Here is a 19,497-nt window from a genome sequence, read left to right on the forward strand (position 1 = left end):
GGAGCATTCTAAAGGTGGTGACCAAAACCTTGAAGCGCACCCGGAAGACCACCAGGAGCCAGTGCAGCTCGTGCAGGAGAGGTGTTACATGGGAACGCCACATCGCTCCCATAACCACCCACGCGGCCTCACTCTGCACCAGTTGGAGCCTCCAGATGCTCCTCAAGGGGAGCCCCATGTAGAGAGCGTTACAGTAGTCCAGGCGGGAAGTGACGAGGGCATGAGTGACCGTGCGTAAGGAGTCCCGATCTAGAAAGGGATGCAACTGGCGGATCAGGCGAACCTGATGAAAAGTCCTCCTGGTCACGGCCGTCAAATGCTCTTCTAAAGACAGCCATGAATCCAGGAGGACGCCCAAGTTGCGAGCTCTCTCCGTGGGGGCCAACGACTCGTCCCCAATAGTCAGTGATGGCTCCAACTGACTATATCGGGACGCCGAAAACCACAGCCACTCGGTCTTGGATGGGTTGAACCTGAGTCTGTTTCTCCCCATCCAGATCCGCACGGCCTCCAGGCACCGGGACATCATTTCAAGGGCATCATTGGGGTGGTCCGGGGTGGAGATGTTCAGCTGAATGTCATCAGAGTACTGATGATACTTCACCCCGAAACAACGGATGATCTCACCCAGTGGCTTCACATAAATGTTGAACAGAAGGGGCGAGAGGACCGACCCTTGCAGCACCCCAAATATAAGGCGCCTCGGGGTCGACCTTTGACCTGCCAACACAGACTGCTACCGGTCAGAGAGAAAGGAGGAGAACCACCGCAGCACAGTGCCTCCCATCCCCAACTCTTCCAACCGGTGCAGCATGATACCATGGTCGATGGTATCAAAAGCCGCTGAGAGATCTAACAGGACCAGGACAGAGGAACAACCCCTGTCCCGAGTCCTCCAGAGATCATCAACCAATGCGACCAATGCCGTTTCTGTGCTGTACCCGGGCCTGAAGCCCGACTGGAACGGATCTTATTCAAGACATACCTAAAAATTGAAGTCTGAATTGCCTTTCTTTCAGAACTGAATCTTAAAGGTACAAAGATTTATGGTACTTCTAAAGCATTGTTTGTCTAAGTGCTGTACATTTTAGTCCTACCAGAGTTTTAATAGAAAAATCAGAATATTTGCAATATTCATATTTCAGTGATACTAATGACTCTGTGACTATATATGTTTCTCTTCCAGATTGACCAAAGTGACTGTAATATCTAAATTTAAGGATAGCGATAAACTGTCAATATTGCAATGCAACACTTAGTAAAAAATAGAATATCTGAAATTTGTCTTATATGGCTGGTCATATACAGATTTTTTCTTTAAATGGAAGAATAAAAGAGATGCTTGTGTAAATTTTTAATTTTAATATTAATTTGTATATTGTTATAATGATTATTTTATGTGTGTAATGTTTATATTCAATTATTATATGCTGCCCAGAGAAACTTCTTGAAAGGCTGTATCAATTTGATTAATGAATAAATAAATAAGGAACTATTGATTATGCATAGATTATGGTACTTCATTTACTGTGCAAATATACATTTGCATACTATGTATCAATTCAAAATTAAGCTCCATTGTATCAATATAATCAAATTTGAATAAAGAAACAATTTATTAAACTGACTATGACTATCATTAAGTATTGTACCTTATGATTCTTGACGAATATATCTTTTCTTTTTATGTACACTGAGAGCATATGTACAAAAGACAAATTCCTTGTGTGTCCAATCACACTTGGCCAATAAAAAATTCTATTCTATTCTGTTCTGTTCTATTCTATTCTATAACATTATACCAAAAACAGATATTATACACTGCTTCTCAAATGAAATTTATTTGTTAATGTTATCTACAAATAAAAAAGTGTTATGCTATCAGCATAAAAGCAAATTCCTCAACTTGTCTACTAGTAAAAACCAGAATTTCTGCTATGAATGTAAGATCCTTTAACTACTTATCATATAGCCATTAAATCAGATTTTCAACAAATGGGAAGCTTTTGTTTATATCTGAATATGATCATAAAAATAACACCAAAATCATTTGTGATTTAGGAAGCTAAACTACATCAAATGTACAATAATTCAGTTTCAATCTCTTTTATTTAAATTACTTCTATTTAGTTTGGCTATCCTACATATCATTAAAATATGCAAGTGGAAATTTGAAATAAAGCTAACTAGAATGGGTGAGGGAGGGAGGCAATATAAATGCTGCAAATCAGTCAAGTGTTAATTTTTTTGAGCTCCTGATCGATCATTAATAGAAAATAAAGAGAATGCTTTACTTTTTATATCTCATCTGCTTTTAGAAATCATCTCAAAATAATGTGTATATCTCCTGCAACTTTATAAATACTTATAACTGGGAAAAGTTTACAGTATCATAGACATAGCTTTCAAAATCTAAAAGAAATGGTGATCCATACTTTTTGTCTTTCTGAATTATATAAGTAATAATTCTGTATCTATATATTCATTTGGGCTTAAAAAAATATGTTCGTATTTTAGATAATCAATTTTTTTCCTGTTTCCAACTTTGTAACAGTTGGCAGAAGAGATACCATTTTAATTATATACCACAGATGGTTGAATATATTAAATTTTGTTCATTTCTGATCATTTAGATCAAAACATATGCATAGTTGCAAGTAAAACAACTATGTCTATGCAACTAATGTAGTGACTGAGATCTGCATAATTTTACTAATGGAAACACATGTTCAGTAAATGAGGATAAATTAACAAAAAATAAATATTCTATGCCATTTCCCAACAATACTGATATCAAATTCAATAAAGAATAAGAGAAAAAGTTTCAAGCTAGTAAGTGTGTAGAGAAAGCCTGATAATCAAGTATTATTTGGGTACAAACTGATAGCTGCTGCTGGAAAAAGCAAAGATAACATTTGAACTTGGCATTCTTTGATCATGTTTATTCTAATGAGGAGTTTTGTTTTGGGAATATAATTGAAACCACTTTCACATCTCTTGTTTTACTTTTCCATTCTCCTTTTGGCTTTTTAATTGGGCTTTCTTTTCAATGGGCTAACTCTTGTTCAATCACAGGTGATGGCACTAACAAAACAAAACAAAACAAAACAAAACAAATACCATTTTCCCAGGAGAAAACTACAATGTAAGTCATCGAAAGAACACTATCTAAATTACTTCAAACTTATTTGTTCAGTTTAATATTTAATAGTTAAGTTGCGATCTTTGAATTCTTACAATAATTATGTTTTAAATTTCCTGAAAAGTGCCTTCTAGACATTGTATTCCCATAATTTGGACTTCAAAAGTAAAATAGTGTTTTTTTTAGAAATTTGTTATATTGTTCTGAATAATAATATAGAAGCAGAGACATAAAAAGCTTTTAAATATTAGGTAAATAATAACATTTGTTATGCAGGCACTTGGCAACCTGCCCACGTTTACAAATACAAGGCGTGTTTCAGCTTCCTTAGCCATCTATCTCCTCACCCAATCTCGGACTTCAGTCAGTCTGTCGTCTTCTTCTTCCCATTGCTGATAAGATGCAAATGCCCAGGTTAGCAAGGGCAATGGGAGTGTAGAGTGCAGTGAGGTCAAAAGAGCAGAAATGTTGAGGAGACAGAAGGGATGAGTTGAAGCAGAAGTGTGCTAACAGGGTAGGAGAAGTGTGAAAGCCTTGCCTAACTACAGCACAGTCCTGGCTTAGTGACAGCAACAGGGACTACCAAAACTGTTGTCACTAATGCTGTTTTGCCTAATTACCACATCACTTAGAGAGGGAAATTCCAGTCTCAACTGGGTTGCAAAGTGAGTACTACCTGCAATTTTTTTTTTCAGTAATTCTAAATTACATTTTCTTTTTTCATTCTGGTTTGTCGCTATTGCTCTTTGTACTCTACTGGGAGTCATTTATGATTGAGTTTATTTTTAATAAATAAATAAATGTTTCTTGATTATCATCTTGTAATATTTATTAATCAATCTAGAATTCACATTTGGATTAACTTTCCTAAACCACTTAAAAAGACCCATAGGACTTGGATTTAGCGAATAATAATTGAGTATATTATCTTCGAATAAACAAAAAGCAAAAGGATGAAAAGGGATTAGGGAATTTAGGTTCAAAAGTGCTCATGCATTGTCATCTTCCAGTATTTCTGTTACCTACTAATATATTTCCTTCTTAAAATATATATTCCAATGAATTTAATGAATAAAAGTTCATATTTCCATCAAACCGACAAGTTTGTGTGAAGAAGTATTATTCTGTATCTAGTCACCCAATTAAAAATATATAACCAAGGTGAAAAACAACAGGTAATATAGTTGAGAATGTATGACTCCATTCAATATAAATAGAGGCCGAGGGAGGTTAATCTCTTCAGATTAGAAAGCAAGAAACTGGGGAGAAATATACAGCAACATAAATAAAGTTAGATAATTAATTTTTCTTTAACATAGAGTAAGGATAGGCAGCTATGACCCTTGAGCATTTTTTGTAGCTGCCATAACTGCCATAACATATACTGCAAACACTTAAAACTGATAAAACAATTTATTCCCATTTTAAGGCAGGAGATTATTTTAAAAAGCGTAAAAACAATCTTTTAAAAGTTAAACTTTCCCCAAAACAAAAAGGGAAAGTGATAAACCCTACCCCCAACCAAATGTGGTATTTGGTTGTTTTTATTGTCCATCACTGTTCCATCCAATATAGCCTTTGCTTCTAGAAAAAAGTGCTGCCTCCAACCACTAAAAGATTGCCCATCTTAAATATAAGAGGAAAGCACTCTCTGTGCAGGTCAGTCATATCACCCACTTACATATTCAAGCAGTGTGAAAACAGTCTATATTTATACCGGTACAAATTCATCCTTTTTATGTTATGTTATGTAAATCAATTGTTATTCCTTGCGCACTTAAAAACATTAAGAAAACACATAAGTAGGTATGCATCCCTTCTTATGCATATCAGGTATGGGATTAGACTGCATTATTCTGCTTTTCACCCAAACTTTTAATATGTGGTTTGATTCATGAAACCACTTGCCACAGGTTCATGAAGAACAGGCTACCGTATTTTTCGGAGTTTAAGACGCACCTTCGTTTTTGGGGAGGAAAATAAGAAAAAAACTGATTAGTAGGTGGATCGGCCTCCCGGAATACCACCAATCAGCTGTTCCCAGAGGTGAATTTTAGCAACAGGTTCCTTGGTTGTGAACTCTGTGCCTTGCTTTTTTTTCTGCCTTTGAAACTTATAAAACTCTGTTTCAGAAAAAACTTTTTTTCCTGCGTCTGAAAGCCTCCGAAACAGAGCTTTAGAAAAAAAGCCTCTGAAGCTCTGTTTGGGGGCTTCTTTTCTGAAGCTCTGTTTGGGGGCTTCTTTTCTGATGCTTCATTTCTGATGCTTTTTTCAGCCTCTGAAACCTCCGTTTGAGAAGCCAGGCGGGGCTACATTCGGAGTATAAAACGCACCCAGATTTTTACCCTCTTTTTTGGGGGAAAAAGATGCATACCGTATGAAAAATACGGTATTTATACCTTTAAATTACTAACCACATTTAATATATCTCACGTCAAAATAATCAACAAGAAAAGACAACTTGTTTCTGAATTGTCCATTTCAAGAAGGAAATAAACGTATTGGACTAGATAGGTTTCTGAATTAATTCAGGAAAGAAAATCTGCCATTTGTACTATGAAATTAAGGTTCAATCAGTCAGTATAAAAAAAAACAAAGTTTTAAACAACAAAGCTTTAAACACCGGATATCCTTTCTCAATATCAAATGGAACATCAATCAAGTAGTTACTTACCATTGTTTTTTGAAATTCTTCAGAGTTTTCAGAATTCACATTAAGACTATGGAAGTAATAAAAATATATATTATATAATAAATATTTAGAAGCATATGATCTCAACATAATGGTTGCTCTTTTTTTCCATATATCATCCTTCCCCCAGATTTTTGAAAATCAGACATTTTTTTCTAAAGAGCACTATCTTTTTAAAAGTTAACATGTTAATATTTAACATGTGTAGCAAACATAAAGTTCAGAAAATTTGGATGTCTTCAAGAGCTATATGAATAATGGAGTTCAAACCCTTACAAGACATTATCAGACCATATGTGAGCTCAATAAAATGACCGTGCATGGTAATAATGTGCTATTATTCTGGTTACAAAACAAACACAAACACACTCTTCTTTACTATAAAGTCATAGTAAGAAGCAGTAAAATATATATACATTATATGCAAATACATCATAGAAAACTATTTGGCTGTAGCATTTTAAAATGTATATTAATGTAAACACATATACTAAGAGTGGATAAGTTGAGAGTTGGCTGACCCTATTCCAACTTTAATGACACTAAAGCACATCGATTCCTATAGGCCCTTCTTTATCTAGAATAAATGCTATGTGAAAATTGGTTGAAGTTTATACCAGGTTTTCAATGCAAGGGGTAGCTGTCCTAAAAACACAAAACACAAAAAACCTACTGTATTTTCCGGTGTATAAGACGACTTTTTAACACATGAAAATCTTCTCAAAAGTCGGGGGTCGTCTTATACGCCGGGTGTCGTTCTCCTGTAACCAAGCAGACCATCCCGAAAGGCTCTGACGAGCCTTAAATGGCTCTGGCGATCCCAGCTCTGGCGATCCCAGCTGAGTTCCCTGCAACTCAGCTGGGATCGCCAGAAACCATGTAAAAGGAAAAAAGTCTTTTCCCTTTTACTCTGACGATCCCAGCTCTGGCGATCCCAGCTGAGTTCCCTGCAACTCAGCTGGGATCGCCAGAACCATGGCTCTGACGGTCCCAGCTCTGACGGTCGATCCCATCCCAGCTGAGTTCCCTGCAACTCAGCTGGGATGGCCAGAGCCATGTAAAAGGGAAAAAGTTTTCCCCCTCCAGCTTGCTTACCTCAGCTGCTAGTCCCAATGCTTGCCTTGCTTCGCTTGCCTGAATCTATTCCATCAGCAATCAGCAATCAAGCAAGCAGGGAGTTGTGGACTTCAACTCCCAGAATTCCTCAGCCAGCAAAGCAAAGCTGGCTGAGGAATTCTGGGAGTTGAAGTCTACAAGTCTTAAAGTTGCCAAGGTTAGAGACCCCTGTTCTATTGGGTAAGTTTTTTTCCCCTTTGGGAGCTTTAAAAAAAATAGTCAATTGGGTTTTTTTTTAGTTGTTCTTTTTTAGACCTAGCCATTTAAAGTTTAGGAAGTTTTAAATTTAGCTTTCATATAAAAATAAAAATAAAATAAAATAAAATAAAATAAAATAAAATAAAATAAAATAAAATAAAATAAAATAAAATAAAATAAAATAAAATAAAATAAAATAAAATAATATTTGTGCAGCTTTCTGAGATTTAGTGTGTTTCTGTAGTGTTTCACTCTAACTACACAAACACACAAAATCTCACAAAGCTGTATGTGGAATTTTGTGTGTGTAAAGTGTGAAAGTTGGTTTTTTGGACTTTTTGTGGCTGTGTGAGGTTCCTGCTTGTTGCAGGGGCCATTTTGGGTCTAGCACAGCTGCTTTTACATTGTGGGTGAGCCAGTTGTGTTGTGTTGTGTGTGTTTAGAGTGTGAAAGTTTTTTGGGGGGGCTTTTTGTGGCTGTGTGAGGTTCCTGCTTGTTGCAGGGGCCATTTTGGGTCTAGCACAGCTGCTTTTACATTGTGGGTGAGCCAGTTGTGTTGTGTGTGTGTAGAGTGTGAAAGTTTTTTGGGGGGCTTTTTGTGGCTGTGTGAGGTTCCTGCTTGTTGCAGGGGCCATTTTGGGACTAGCACAGCTGCTTTTACATTGTGGGTGAGCCAGTTGTGTTGTGTTGTGTGTGTTTAGAGTGTGAAAGTTTTTTGGGGGGGCTTTTTGTGGCTGTGTGAGGTTCCTGCTTGTTGCAGGGGCCATTTTGGGTCTAGCACAGCTGCTTTTACATTGTAGGTGAGCCAGTTGATGTTTTTTAATTTTTATTTGGTGTGCATTGGAAGATGGGTAGTCTTATATGGCGAGTATAGCCCAAACCCTATATTTTAACAGGAAAAGTTGGGGGTCGTCTTATACGCCCAGTCGTCTTATACGCCGGAAAATACGGTAATGGTTGACCCTTTGGGGCTTTGTGTCCATGTAGCAAGAATATAGTTAGGATGGGGATCAGGATATTAGTTTTCCTTCCAGAAGAAATTTGCTCAGGTATTATCAGAGAGGAAGAAAAAGTCCAAAGAAAGTAGAATAAAATCTCTTTATAAGCCTAAGGTTATCAGTGCAATGATCCCATGGGTACTGATTCAACAATGGATTAAAACAGCTGGTTTGCTGTTTTCTCCTTTGAAGAAACAATATTGCAATTTGGCTCTGTCCCCAAATAAAGAATGAAGGAAAAAGTCATTTATCCCTAGCAGATAGAGAGTTGATATTTCTAATTTCCATGAATTCAAATCATTCTAATTAATTCTAAATAACAAAATATAATTTGTTAGAAACTAGAAAAAGCATAATTTGTATCATTTTTAATTCTTTCAAAATGATTACAGGGAAATTCACAAGAATGACTCAAAATATAAGTCTTAAGATATGTTTTGGCAGTAAAGAAACATCTGTTAAAGAAACATCCATTTGTATAATTACTTTTTAAACTTTTGTATAAACTTAGGGTAATATTTTTGTTGTAGGAACTGTAGATACTTGGGCTGTTAACAGAGATGTCTGCTCTTGGTTTACAGTATCTCAAGCGGGCAGAAGTGAAAACAGAAATTAACTTTCTTCTAAGTACTTTTGGAGGTTTGGAACATAGAAACAGTACGGGTATAGCAGAAGCAAACCTATGTGAATAATATTATAAACAAACCAGGTCACAAAAGTAGCAATATGTTTTTATGTGAGTGTTGCTTGCCTTTACATTTTAAGAATACAAGTAAATTACCCCAAAATAATCAGGCTTCCAAAATCAAAACATTAGAAAAATATTACAATTATTTTATATGCTAAGTTATGACTGCCCATATCTGCAAAATATATTCCAACTTTTTTCCTCTAAGCAACATGATGTCCAAAACACTTTTTGTTGTTGTTCCTAGAATTTATCCCAACCACACTTTTCTGGTGAGATTGCTAAAAGGCAATCTCCCATTTCAGGCTTCAAAACACTAAACTCTAATGCAAGCCTGAAATAAATTTACATAGTTAGTGATTCTCCTCCCCTCTCCCAACGCCCCCCCCCCAATTATTATAAAATCAAGAGCAGACATATGTGTAAATTGTCTTCATTTACCTTTTTTATTCTTAACTGCCCAATATAACCCTCAATTTCCTCAAAAATGTGAACCTGTTCCCCCAAAGTTTCTTTCCCTCCCTTAAAAAGACTATTATACATAACATCAAGATGATATGTTGCTAAGATAAACTACCATAACAAACATCAAACCATGAATAACATTTTCAAAATGTGGCAAGGAATATACCCTGCAAACATGGAAAAATAGATCCCAAGTAGGCAATATTAACAGTTTGAAACTTTGTTTTATTATGAGCAGATTAAATCAATGCCTGATATAAATTAATGCCTGATATAACGTAGTATGCCTAACATTAAATTCCATCAGTATTCAGAAACATGAACATTCACAGATGAAGAAAATAATGTTGCTGAAACTGTCAGACAAAAAGGAAGCAGAAAGATAAATGAAAAAGATGGAAATTAAGATATTTGATTTTTCCTAAACTTTTTTTTAATGTTTGAAGTAGCAAAAGAACATTTCAAAACATAAGCTATCAATGCAGAGTACAAAATACAAATCAAACCACTTTTTTGTATTGCCATAATATAGAACTTGAACACTGAACAATATTTAATATGCTAAAATTACTGATTTGATTTTGCAGTAGTGGAAAAAACGTATATTTTCAAAATTATACTAGCTATTCCTCCATTTAGTTCCTTATTCAAGGTCTTTCAATTACTACCCATTTTTAGAATATATTTCACCATAATCAACATCATCACCATCACCATCATATATTTTAAAAAACTGAAAATTATAAACATTATATGAATAATTATAAAATTAAATCCCTTTTAAAGAAAAATATACAGTGGGCTTAAAAGTTTGTGAATGCTTTTGAATTTTCAATATTTATACATGAATATGTATAAATTACCTAACAGGTGCTCCAAACAGTTGTTTCATTGGGTTCTCTTTAGCTATATTGTTTAATTGGGTTCTCTTCATCTGTTAAGATTCCATTCACTACCAAAAACCCTACATATTTGATTTCTTTATAATCCAGATGACATTTTGTTGGCTCTACTGTGAAACTCAATTTTTGGAGACTTGTTGCTACTTTTTCCAATGCATTAAATGATTTTCCCAGCTTTCACTATAATAATGATATCATTTAAGTAAGTCTCACATCATTTTAGTTGATCAGGGAAGATTTGGTCCATTAACCTTCAGAAGAGACTGTCTCATTAAGTGGTAGGTCCTTCTTCACTAAAGCTGAGGCTGGATAAACATTTGTCTGATATGCTTTAGTAGAACTTTTACCAAGCAGAAAGATAGACTAGATGACCTGAAAAATCTTCCAACAACTTGTGCATAGCTAGAAATTATAAGCAATATTGGAAATGAACTAAAGTAGAAATGATGGAACCTCTCTAAACAACAATGGAAATAGAGGAGAAAGAACTGGAGAAAATCACAAAATACAAAGACCTGCAAATAGAAAAGGAACAACTGTAGCAAAAGAAAGCAATTTCATTTCATTTCATTTCATTTTATTAAATTTGTATACCGCCCTACTCCCGAAGGACTCAGGGCGGTGAACAGCCAGAAAATAAAACATATAAATACAAAATTTAAAATAGAGATAAAACAAATTAAATAAATTTGGCTGAACCGTTTTAAAACCCCAATAATTTAAAACCAAATTTAAAATTCCCATTTAAAAGAGGAAAAGTTTAGGTCAGGCCGGCTTGCTGGAATAAGAACGTCTTAAGCGTGCGACGGAAGGTACGCAGATCCGGAATCCTCCGTATCTCGGGGGGGAGCTCGTTCCAGATAGTAGGTGCCCCCACAGAGAAGGCTCTCCCCCTGGGGGCCGCCAGTCGACATTGTTTGGCCGACGGCACCCGGAGGAGCCCCTCTCTATGGGAGCATACTGGTCGGTGGGAGGCTATTGGTGGTAGCAGGCGGTCCCGTAAATAATTATAGTACCAATAGTAATAAGTGCCTTGGGTGCAATCCCAAAACATCTGAATACTATTAGTATTGACAAAATACATTTAACAATACATTTAACATCATCAAATCACAACATCTGTATCCCAGGTCCCTGGAAAGGACTTGTTAGATAAAAATGTGAAATCCAGTCTAAACATCTGGTTGACTATGTGACCAATATAATAATCTAATTAGACACTTCATTGAGACACCTATCTATTCACATTCTCAAACCTGGCATTCGATCATGCTAGTAACAACCTGTCGCCTTTAACTACTGAACTATTTGTTACCCTGTGTCCAGTGCCTAAGAGCTTGTTAATTATCCAAATTTCTCTTTCTCTAGGTCTTGTTAATTACCTGTCTCCTGTCTCAGAGGACCTTGTTAATAACTTTTACAGTCCCTCTAAAGAGGGCCTAACAACACATTAAAATTAAAGATGCTTTTGTTTTAACACCTGTCAAGTGCTGTAAATTGAGAAATTTTCACATTAGTATATTAGTCTACTGTAGTGTAGCATAAAAACAAACATTTTTTATAAAAATGTTGCACACAGAGTTATCTATATCCTGGAAAACCAATGTTTTAGTTGACATTTGTTCTTAAATACTGTATGTTCAGTGCACAGGACTGCTATGAGAGCTACACATTAACACCTGGACAGCTACTATGATGAATAGTGCCATTAGGCTACTGTAATGAAAGTGATGAAGGAACTTTAAAAGAGAAAACTTTGAAAAGTGTAATTGGGATTACAAAACATTAACTCTATTGTTGTTAACGGACAATATGACCTCATGTAGGTTTTTCAAAGAATTAGTCATTTGAGCTATAGATTCTATATCAATGTGTACAAAAAGTCAAATAAGCTATTACTTCTTACAAAGACTTTCTTTAAGGGAGGTGTGGAGAAAAAAATCTCAATAGCAGTAACTGACTTCAGTATAAATAAAATATTATTCTGCAAACTGATAAGCAACTTTATTTTAAATCAATCTGGAAATTTCATTATAGGTAGTCTTTGACTTACAACCATTTGTTGAGACTATTTGAAGTTGTAACAGCACAAAAACACAACAACTTATAATTGTTTTTCACACTTACAGCAATGCAGCATTTCTATGATCATGTGATCAAAATTTGGACGCTTGGCAACTGGCATGTATTTATTACAGTTGCAGTATCCTGCATTGTATTGTGAGCCGCCCTGAGTCTTCGGAGAGGGATGGCATATAAATTTAATTAATTAAATTAAATCCTGGAGTCATGTGATCACCCTTTGAAAGCTAACAAACAAAGTCAATGAGGAAGCTAGGTTTACATAACAATTGTGTTACTAACTTAACAATTACAGTGATTCACTTAACAACTGTGGCAAAAAAGCTTGTAAAATGGACAAACCTGTCTCGTTTAATGACAGAAATTTTGGGTTCAGTTGAGGTTTCAAGTCAAGGACTACCTGTATACTAACTACAGCTAAAAAATACCAATTTTACCATGGAGATAACAAAATATGGCATAGATTATATGACAATTTTATTGCTCTCAGTGCATTTCTAAGCTCTACTTAAAGTGCCTTTAAGAAAAAAAAATAAGGTCCAATACTATTTGGCACCAGGTATCTAAAGGACACTGGTTTATAAAGGTTGTGCAATGCTTCAAAATCACTTTCAAAAGTGAGATGTCTTCTAAGGAAGTAAGTGCATTTCAATCATTTTAAAAAAAACTTGAATATGTAGATGGGTTTTCAAAACACACATACTTGTGTTCAGCTGCATAGACATATTCAACCTTTTAATAATGGATACATTGAAGCTTTGCTTGATCATTTAAAGCACAAGGGGTTCTTAATTTTTTGTTAGGTAATCCTGCATTTTAAGAGTACACTGGCTTTTGTATAATAAAATGGCAAAACTATTTGTTATAGACAGAATTGTTCCACAATATCCACCTAGGCTAGTTCCTTCACAGCACTGAAGTATCAGTCCAAGACTGCAATATTTATTAAATAATATTTTCATTGTACAAAGATAAGAAATACATTATAATAAAAAACATCAACTTAAAAACATCTAACCAAGGAACTTACCTAGATAACAGCATATTTTTTGGCTTGAAGTTTGTAGTAAAGGGATTAGTGGAATCAAAATCAAAGTTGCCCTGATGACTTTCAGCAAAAGGACTGGGTGATTTCAAATCAGAGGAGCCTTCTGATCCTCCATTACTAAGTCTATCTGATCGTTTGCCTTCTTTCTTTCCAGTCACTCTTTCAAAGAGACTAACCTTTTCCTTTTTCTCTTTCTTATTCTCTTTTTTTATTTCAGGTGGTTTCGAAAATAAGCCTACATTTTGTTCCCATGATAAAGGGTTTTCTTCAAATGGATTCTTCTGTCTTGGCAATGTAGCAAACTTTTGAGGCAATGAAGCACTCACATTTGTAAAAGGATCGTTTTGAGCTACAAAAGCTGAGTCACTGTCATCACCTGTATTGTCCAGTTTACTCACTTTAGTGGTATCTGCACTTAATGTCCGTCTGTGTGGAGATTTTAGATTTCCTGAAAACAATGTTATTAGTATGCAACTGGACTCAAGTGTGTAAATAGAATATATATATACATACATATATATGTATAAAATATTATACGACTATTTGCAAAAAGTTAAAATTAAAAGTTTATTCCAACAGCTATTATTCTACAAATATAGACTATAAAAATTATTAGCTTTGGCTGAGTGAAGACCAATAGTTTCAACAAGCCTTTGACCATATAATAAATTCTCCCACTACAATATTATGCTTGTGTTTATGTTCACTGTAGTCACCTGAAGAACTTCTAAACATAACAAAATTGCAGTACTATATTAAAAGTTTTTTTATATTTAGCAAGTGACCATAATGATTATAGGGTGGAGAAAAATAGTGCCATTTATTTTGGCAATTTGTAGCCCACCTTTACTCCCAAAAACTACTTCAAGGCAGTTAATTTACAATTAAAACAAAATTAATGCAGCTTATATTAGCCTCTAATTTTGAATACTTTAATAATTCCTGTATGAGGACAAATGTCCGAATACTATAAAACATATTATTATAATAACATTGTAACTTCATGTATATAGAATGATCTGAACCAATTGTAATCATTACTTCACTGGGGAGAGTCAACATTAACTAGTTAATAGGCTTAGCACATAGTATTTTATTTACCCAGGTGTTTTCAGCCGATTCAAATATTTAAAATTTTGCCATTTTTTCCACTGTTACTGTTTTTGTATTTTAATAACATGTGTCATCCAATCTGAAAATTTCTAGTTTAAGGATGGTGTATAATATGGATATACATAGTATGAAAAACAGATTTTGTTTCAAGCTTGGAACAAAACAGTCAAAATAGAAACATTCCAACTGAGATTACTATGTTCCACTAAGATAAAACTTAACTATTTAGAAGATTTAATCAAAGAAAGCAATGGGAATTCAGCAGAACTGCCTTGCTCTTTGTTTTCCTCCAAGGGCCATAAGAGTAGTTGAAATATTAACTCATGTTGATTGCTATCTGCCATCCAACCTGCTGCAAAATTGGCCACAATTTAATTTAATTTAAACATTAAAAAATTCCTATAGAAATTATTTTAGTATCTGAAGAAAAAATTTAAACAAGAACCAACAAAAATCAGGTTCAAGCACAAGTCCATGTTTTGTTTCTATTATTAACAAAATCAAATACAAGTTTTGCATAAATCCAGGAAAAAGCAATTATATGTTATAGGAACAAAGTGCTTCTCCTAATTCTTGCATGAGTAAGAGTAAAACGAAAGAGCATAAGTACATCCAGTAATACAACTAAACTCTAGAAGTCATTAAAAGTTGTATTGAAATGTGTTCTAAAGTACAGATCACAACATCATAGAGTGCACACAAAGATAACAAATCAAAATAGGACAAGTATTTTCAGCTTTAAATGAAAATACTTGTCCTATTTTGATTTATCTTTGTATGTAACTATGTATCTTAATGTCCATTGGATTCAAGACTATACACATTCTGCAACACTCCCCCAAAAAGCTCAATAAATCAGGGCTTGATCCTCTCTCCCCTCCTATTTAACATTTACATGAAGCCACTGGGTGAGATCATCTGACACAGGGTGAGGTATCAGCAATACGTGGATGATACCCAGTTGTATATCTCTACCCCGCATCAATTCAGTGATGCGGTGGATGTGATGTGCCAGTGCCTGGAAGCTCAACAGGATCAGACTTAACCCAGACAAAATCGAGTGGCTGTGGGTATTGCCTCCTATGTCGATTGTCCATCCTTGGTACTGGGGGGGGGGGGGTAGAAATTGTCCCCCTCAGAACGGGCTCCCAAATTGGGTGTCCTCCTAGACTCACAGCTAAGATTAGAGCAACATCTGACAGCTGTGGCTAGGGGGACCTTTGCACAGGTTCGCCTGGTGCACCAATTGCGACCCTACTTGGATCGGGAGGCTCTCATCACAGTCACTCATGCCCTTGTCATCTCACAGTTAGATTATTGCAACACGCTCTACATGGGGCTACCCTTGAAAAGTGTTCGGAGACTACAGTTGGTCCAGAACGCAGCCGCGCGTGCTGTTTGGGTGCATCTAGATACACCCATACTACACCAATTCTCCGCGAGCTGCACTGTCTCCCTATTGGTCTCCAGTCACAATTCAAGGTGTTGGTTATTACCTTTAAAGCCCTACATGGCTCAGGCCAGGTTATCTTCGAGACCGCCTTCCGCCGCATAGCTCCCAGCGACCGGTAAGATCCCACAGAGTTGTTCTCCTCCGGGTCCTGTCAGCTAAACAATGCCAGCTGGCGGGCCTGCGGGGGAGGGCCTTCTCTGTGGCTGTCCCAGCTCTCTGGAACCAGTTACCTCCTGAGGTCCAGACCATCCCCACCCTATTGGCCTTCCGAAAAGCGGTGAAGACCTGGCTTTTCCGGCAGGCCTGGGGCCGTTGATCTCGCTCTTGTGATCTGGCGAGATCCGGCCATGAATGGCGTGAATGAGTTTTTAATGTTTTTAATGTTTTTAATTTTTAAATGTTTTTTTATAATGATTTTTTTAAATGTATTGTGAGCCGCCCTGAGTCTTCGGAGATGGGCGGCATATAAATTGAATTAATTAAATTAAATTAAATTAAATTAATTAAATCAGTCCCACCTGCTGTAGTGCCTAGGCTACAACATCTGGGAAAAGTCAACTGCAAGAAAACATGTCCCATCACAGCATGCAGAACAGCACAAAATACAAAACTGTCAAGGTTTATTTCAAGCTTGAAACAAAACTCTCATTTCAATCATGGAAGATGCAGAATGTCTGTTTCAAGATAAAAACATTTGAAACTTGGAACTTTGGACTTTTGTATACATCAAATCTATTTTTAAAACAAATTACAGTGAAATGAAACTGAATATAGTAATAAGTAATAAAGTTGGAAAAAATTATACTTATTAAAACAAATTATTGATGAAGCATTCTATTCTTCATTTGATTTCCACTATATCACAAATTCTTAGCAACTATATTTTTCTTGGGAATAAGAGCATAAAGATATGGGGTTTGGAATAATTCTACTAGAAGGCTTTTCAAGTAGAGTTTGCCTTTTAAGAAATCTGTACTTACCACTTTCATCTTCAGAACCAACAGACTCAAGCTGATGTCTGAAGAGGTAAGAGTTGCCAATTGTTCCTAATTTACTTTTTTCTGAAGTCATCTGAGGTCCAGTTAGATCAGACATTGAGTGAGCCAAAGAGAGCCGCTGAGGTCCCAAAAGAAAAGGTTTTTTTGGCTTTGATTTTAACTGCAATTCATTGAGGGATGTTATATTGTTAGTTTCTGGGGTATGAGTACTTGGAATGATTGCAGAAGATGTATCCAAAAATGTTCCGTCTGTCTTACGACCCTTCATTTTGTCCTTTAATTTGGCAAAAGGGGATTTGGTTTTGTCCTTAATTGACAAGTCAAACATGCTTGCTGTCATGTTGTTTCTCATAAACTGAATGTTGACTTTTATCTCTCCTCTGTCTTTAGTTCGTTTTCCTTGCTTGGACTCAAGAGGAAACCATCTTAAAGAAAAGATAGTATGCTGTTAGTTGCATAAGCATGCCTCAGAATCATATGATGCCATTTCATCTAAACAGTACTTATGTAAGATTGCAAAAAGTTAATATGACACATATCAGGGAGATTGCTTTACAATTTTAAATGTATTTATTTCAAAAAGTATTCCTTGGTCAAATTTTAGAATAAGTGTGTTAGAAGAATAAAAGTCCCTAATTTAATTAGAATCCTGTATACTAAAGCAATATTAATTAAACTTCAAGAAATTGCAGCAGTTAAAAATGTATTAAAATTAGTTTCAAAGCTGAAACACAAGTAGAGGAACCAAATGACATTTGGAAGACTTAAAATAAACATTTACATACAACTTTCTCGAAACTGACAACAATGATCTAAAGGGAATCCTGTTGATAAGGCATTCCTCAGGTGGAGATAACATTGCAAAAAAGGCTGTCTCTTTGTAGACAATTTAATGACTACTAAAATAGGGCAAAAGATCACTTAGTAAAAATGCTTTAAACAGGGCTCAGAAAAATACTAGCAGCCAACACAATATGAGGCAATATGAGGCTCATATGTTTTAATCATTTTGTTCCCACCATCATACAATTTTTAAGTCAGGTGTTCCTGAACCTAATTCAAGATCAGATCCCATAGATTTCATATATAAGTTCTTAATATTCAATTAAAAATAGTAATATCCACTATTTTATAATTCATAGTAATAAACTTAAAACATATTCCTGTATTTTATTTGGGAAATAGTGTCTACACTGAAAGAGTAACAACCCAAAATGATGTTCTTAGTTGATAAAATACTTGAAAGAAATTTATAGATTTAATTACTATAACAATAGCTTTTGTGAAAGTGCTAAAAAAACCTTATGTTGAATGATAATGTTGAGGTTGAGTATATCATCCACATCTTTTATAAAGTACACTACAATATTACAAATAAAAACTAGGTTCTATAAGTAAATTTGATATTTATTTATTTATTCATTCATTCATTCATTCATTCATTCATTCATTCATTCATTCATTCATTCAACTTGTATGCTGCCTTTCTCTGAAGAATCAAGGCAGCTTACAATGCATTTAAAAACCATATATAAAAACATTAAAAATTAAAACATTAAAAACAATTAAAACCCATTCACACCATTCATGGCCGGATCTCACCAGATTGCAACAGCGAGATCAACGGCCCCAGGCTTGCCGGAAAAGCCAGGTCTTCACCGCTTTTCGGAAGGCCAATAGGGTGAGGATGGTTCGGATCTCAGGAGGTAACTGGTTCCAGAAAGCTGGGGCAGCCACAGAGACGGCCCTCCCCCGCGGGCCCGCCAGCCGGCATATAGTCTTGCATTTTAAGCACAGAAAGACAGACCATACTATCTCGTTCAAAACTATTTGACAGGTTTTTCAACTAATTTTCAGTATCCTATTTAATTTCAGCATTCTACTATTATGACAAATATTCATTCTTTCGATATATGTCTTGTCAAAAGAATGCAATGTTTGGATATGCTGAGCTATTTCACACTGTTCTTAAGTTGTGGTTGTTCTCTTTTCTCCTTCAGCAGGGATGAAAACTCACCAAACAGTTTGGAGGTTGCAGGTACAATTATGGAAAAAGTATGTCATGGGATTGAATTTCCTTTTGATTTATTAAGTAAGGGAATCAAAAAGTGACATCCCAAATGCCATCCAAAATTGGCAGCACTACAGATTTGCTTCCTAGAGCCTGTGCCATCCCCATCCTTATTTCTAAATAGGAGAAAAAATCATGCCACCAAAACCTGGTTATTTTACCACTGAATTTTAGAAGGGAATGAAATCCATAGTTTGCCTATTGCTGTGTTTATTCCTATTTTCAGGGCCCTTCTCAATATTTTTTTCCTATTAAGGAAAAAAGATCCCTCAATATAGACAGGGAGTCCCAAGGTCTGTAATATCAAATTAAAATAACCTGAGTATCATTTGTTTACCAATATGCTGTTAAGGAACAAACCATGTAGAATCATAGAGGTGGAAGGGACCTCAGAGGTCTTCTAGTCCAACCGCCTGCTCAAGGCAGGAACGTTATACCAGCAACCAGTCAAATGGTTGTCCAGTCTATTCTTGAAAACCTCCAATGATGGAGTACCCACAATCCCAGGATGCAAGCTATTCCACTGATTAA

At 35.5% G+C, this 19,497-nt stretch overlaps 1 protein-coding gene across 1 annotated transcript in view; it reads right to left on the reverse strand.

The window, feature by feature from the left end:
• RAB11FIP2 (RAB11 family interacting protein 2) overlaps positions 1-19,497 on the reverse strand; it is a 31,122-nt gene that overhangs the window by 3,397 nt on the left and 8,228 nt on the right. Inside the window, exons 2-4 of the mRNA XM_070946288.1 lie at positions 16,878-17,320; positions 13,314-13,779; positions 9,276-9,366 (exon numbers count right to left, since the gene is read on the reverse strand). Of these exons, the coding sequence (XP_070802389.1) occupies positions 9,276-9,366; positions 13,314-13,779; positions 16,878-17,320 (1,000 nt within the window). The remainder of the gene's footprint in view (positions 1-9,275; positions 9,367-13,313; positions 13,780-16,877; positions 17,321-19,497) is intronic.

The sequence above is a fragment of the Pituophis catenifer genome, unplaced genomic scaffold (genome assembly GCF_029215685.1).
Source record: "Pituophis catenifer annectens isolate HBS135680 unplaced genomic scaffold, rPitCat1.0.hap2 SCAF_6, whole genome shotgun sequence".
NCBI classification, from domain to species: Eukaryota; Metazoa; Chordata; class Lepidosauria; order Squamata; family Colubridae; genus Pituophis; species Pituophis catenifer.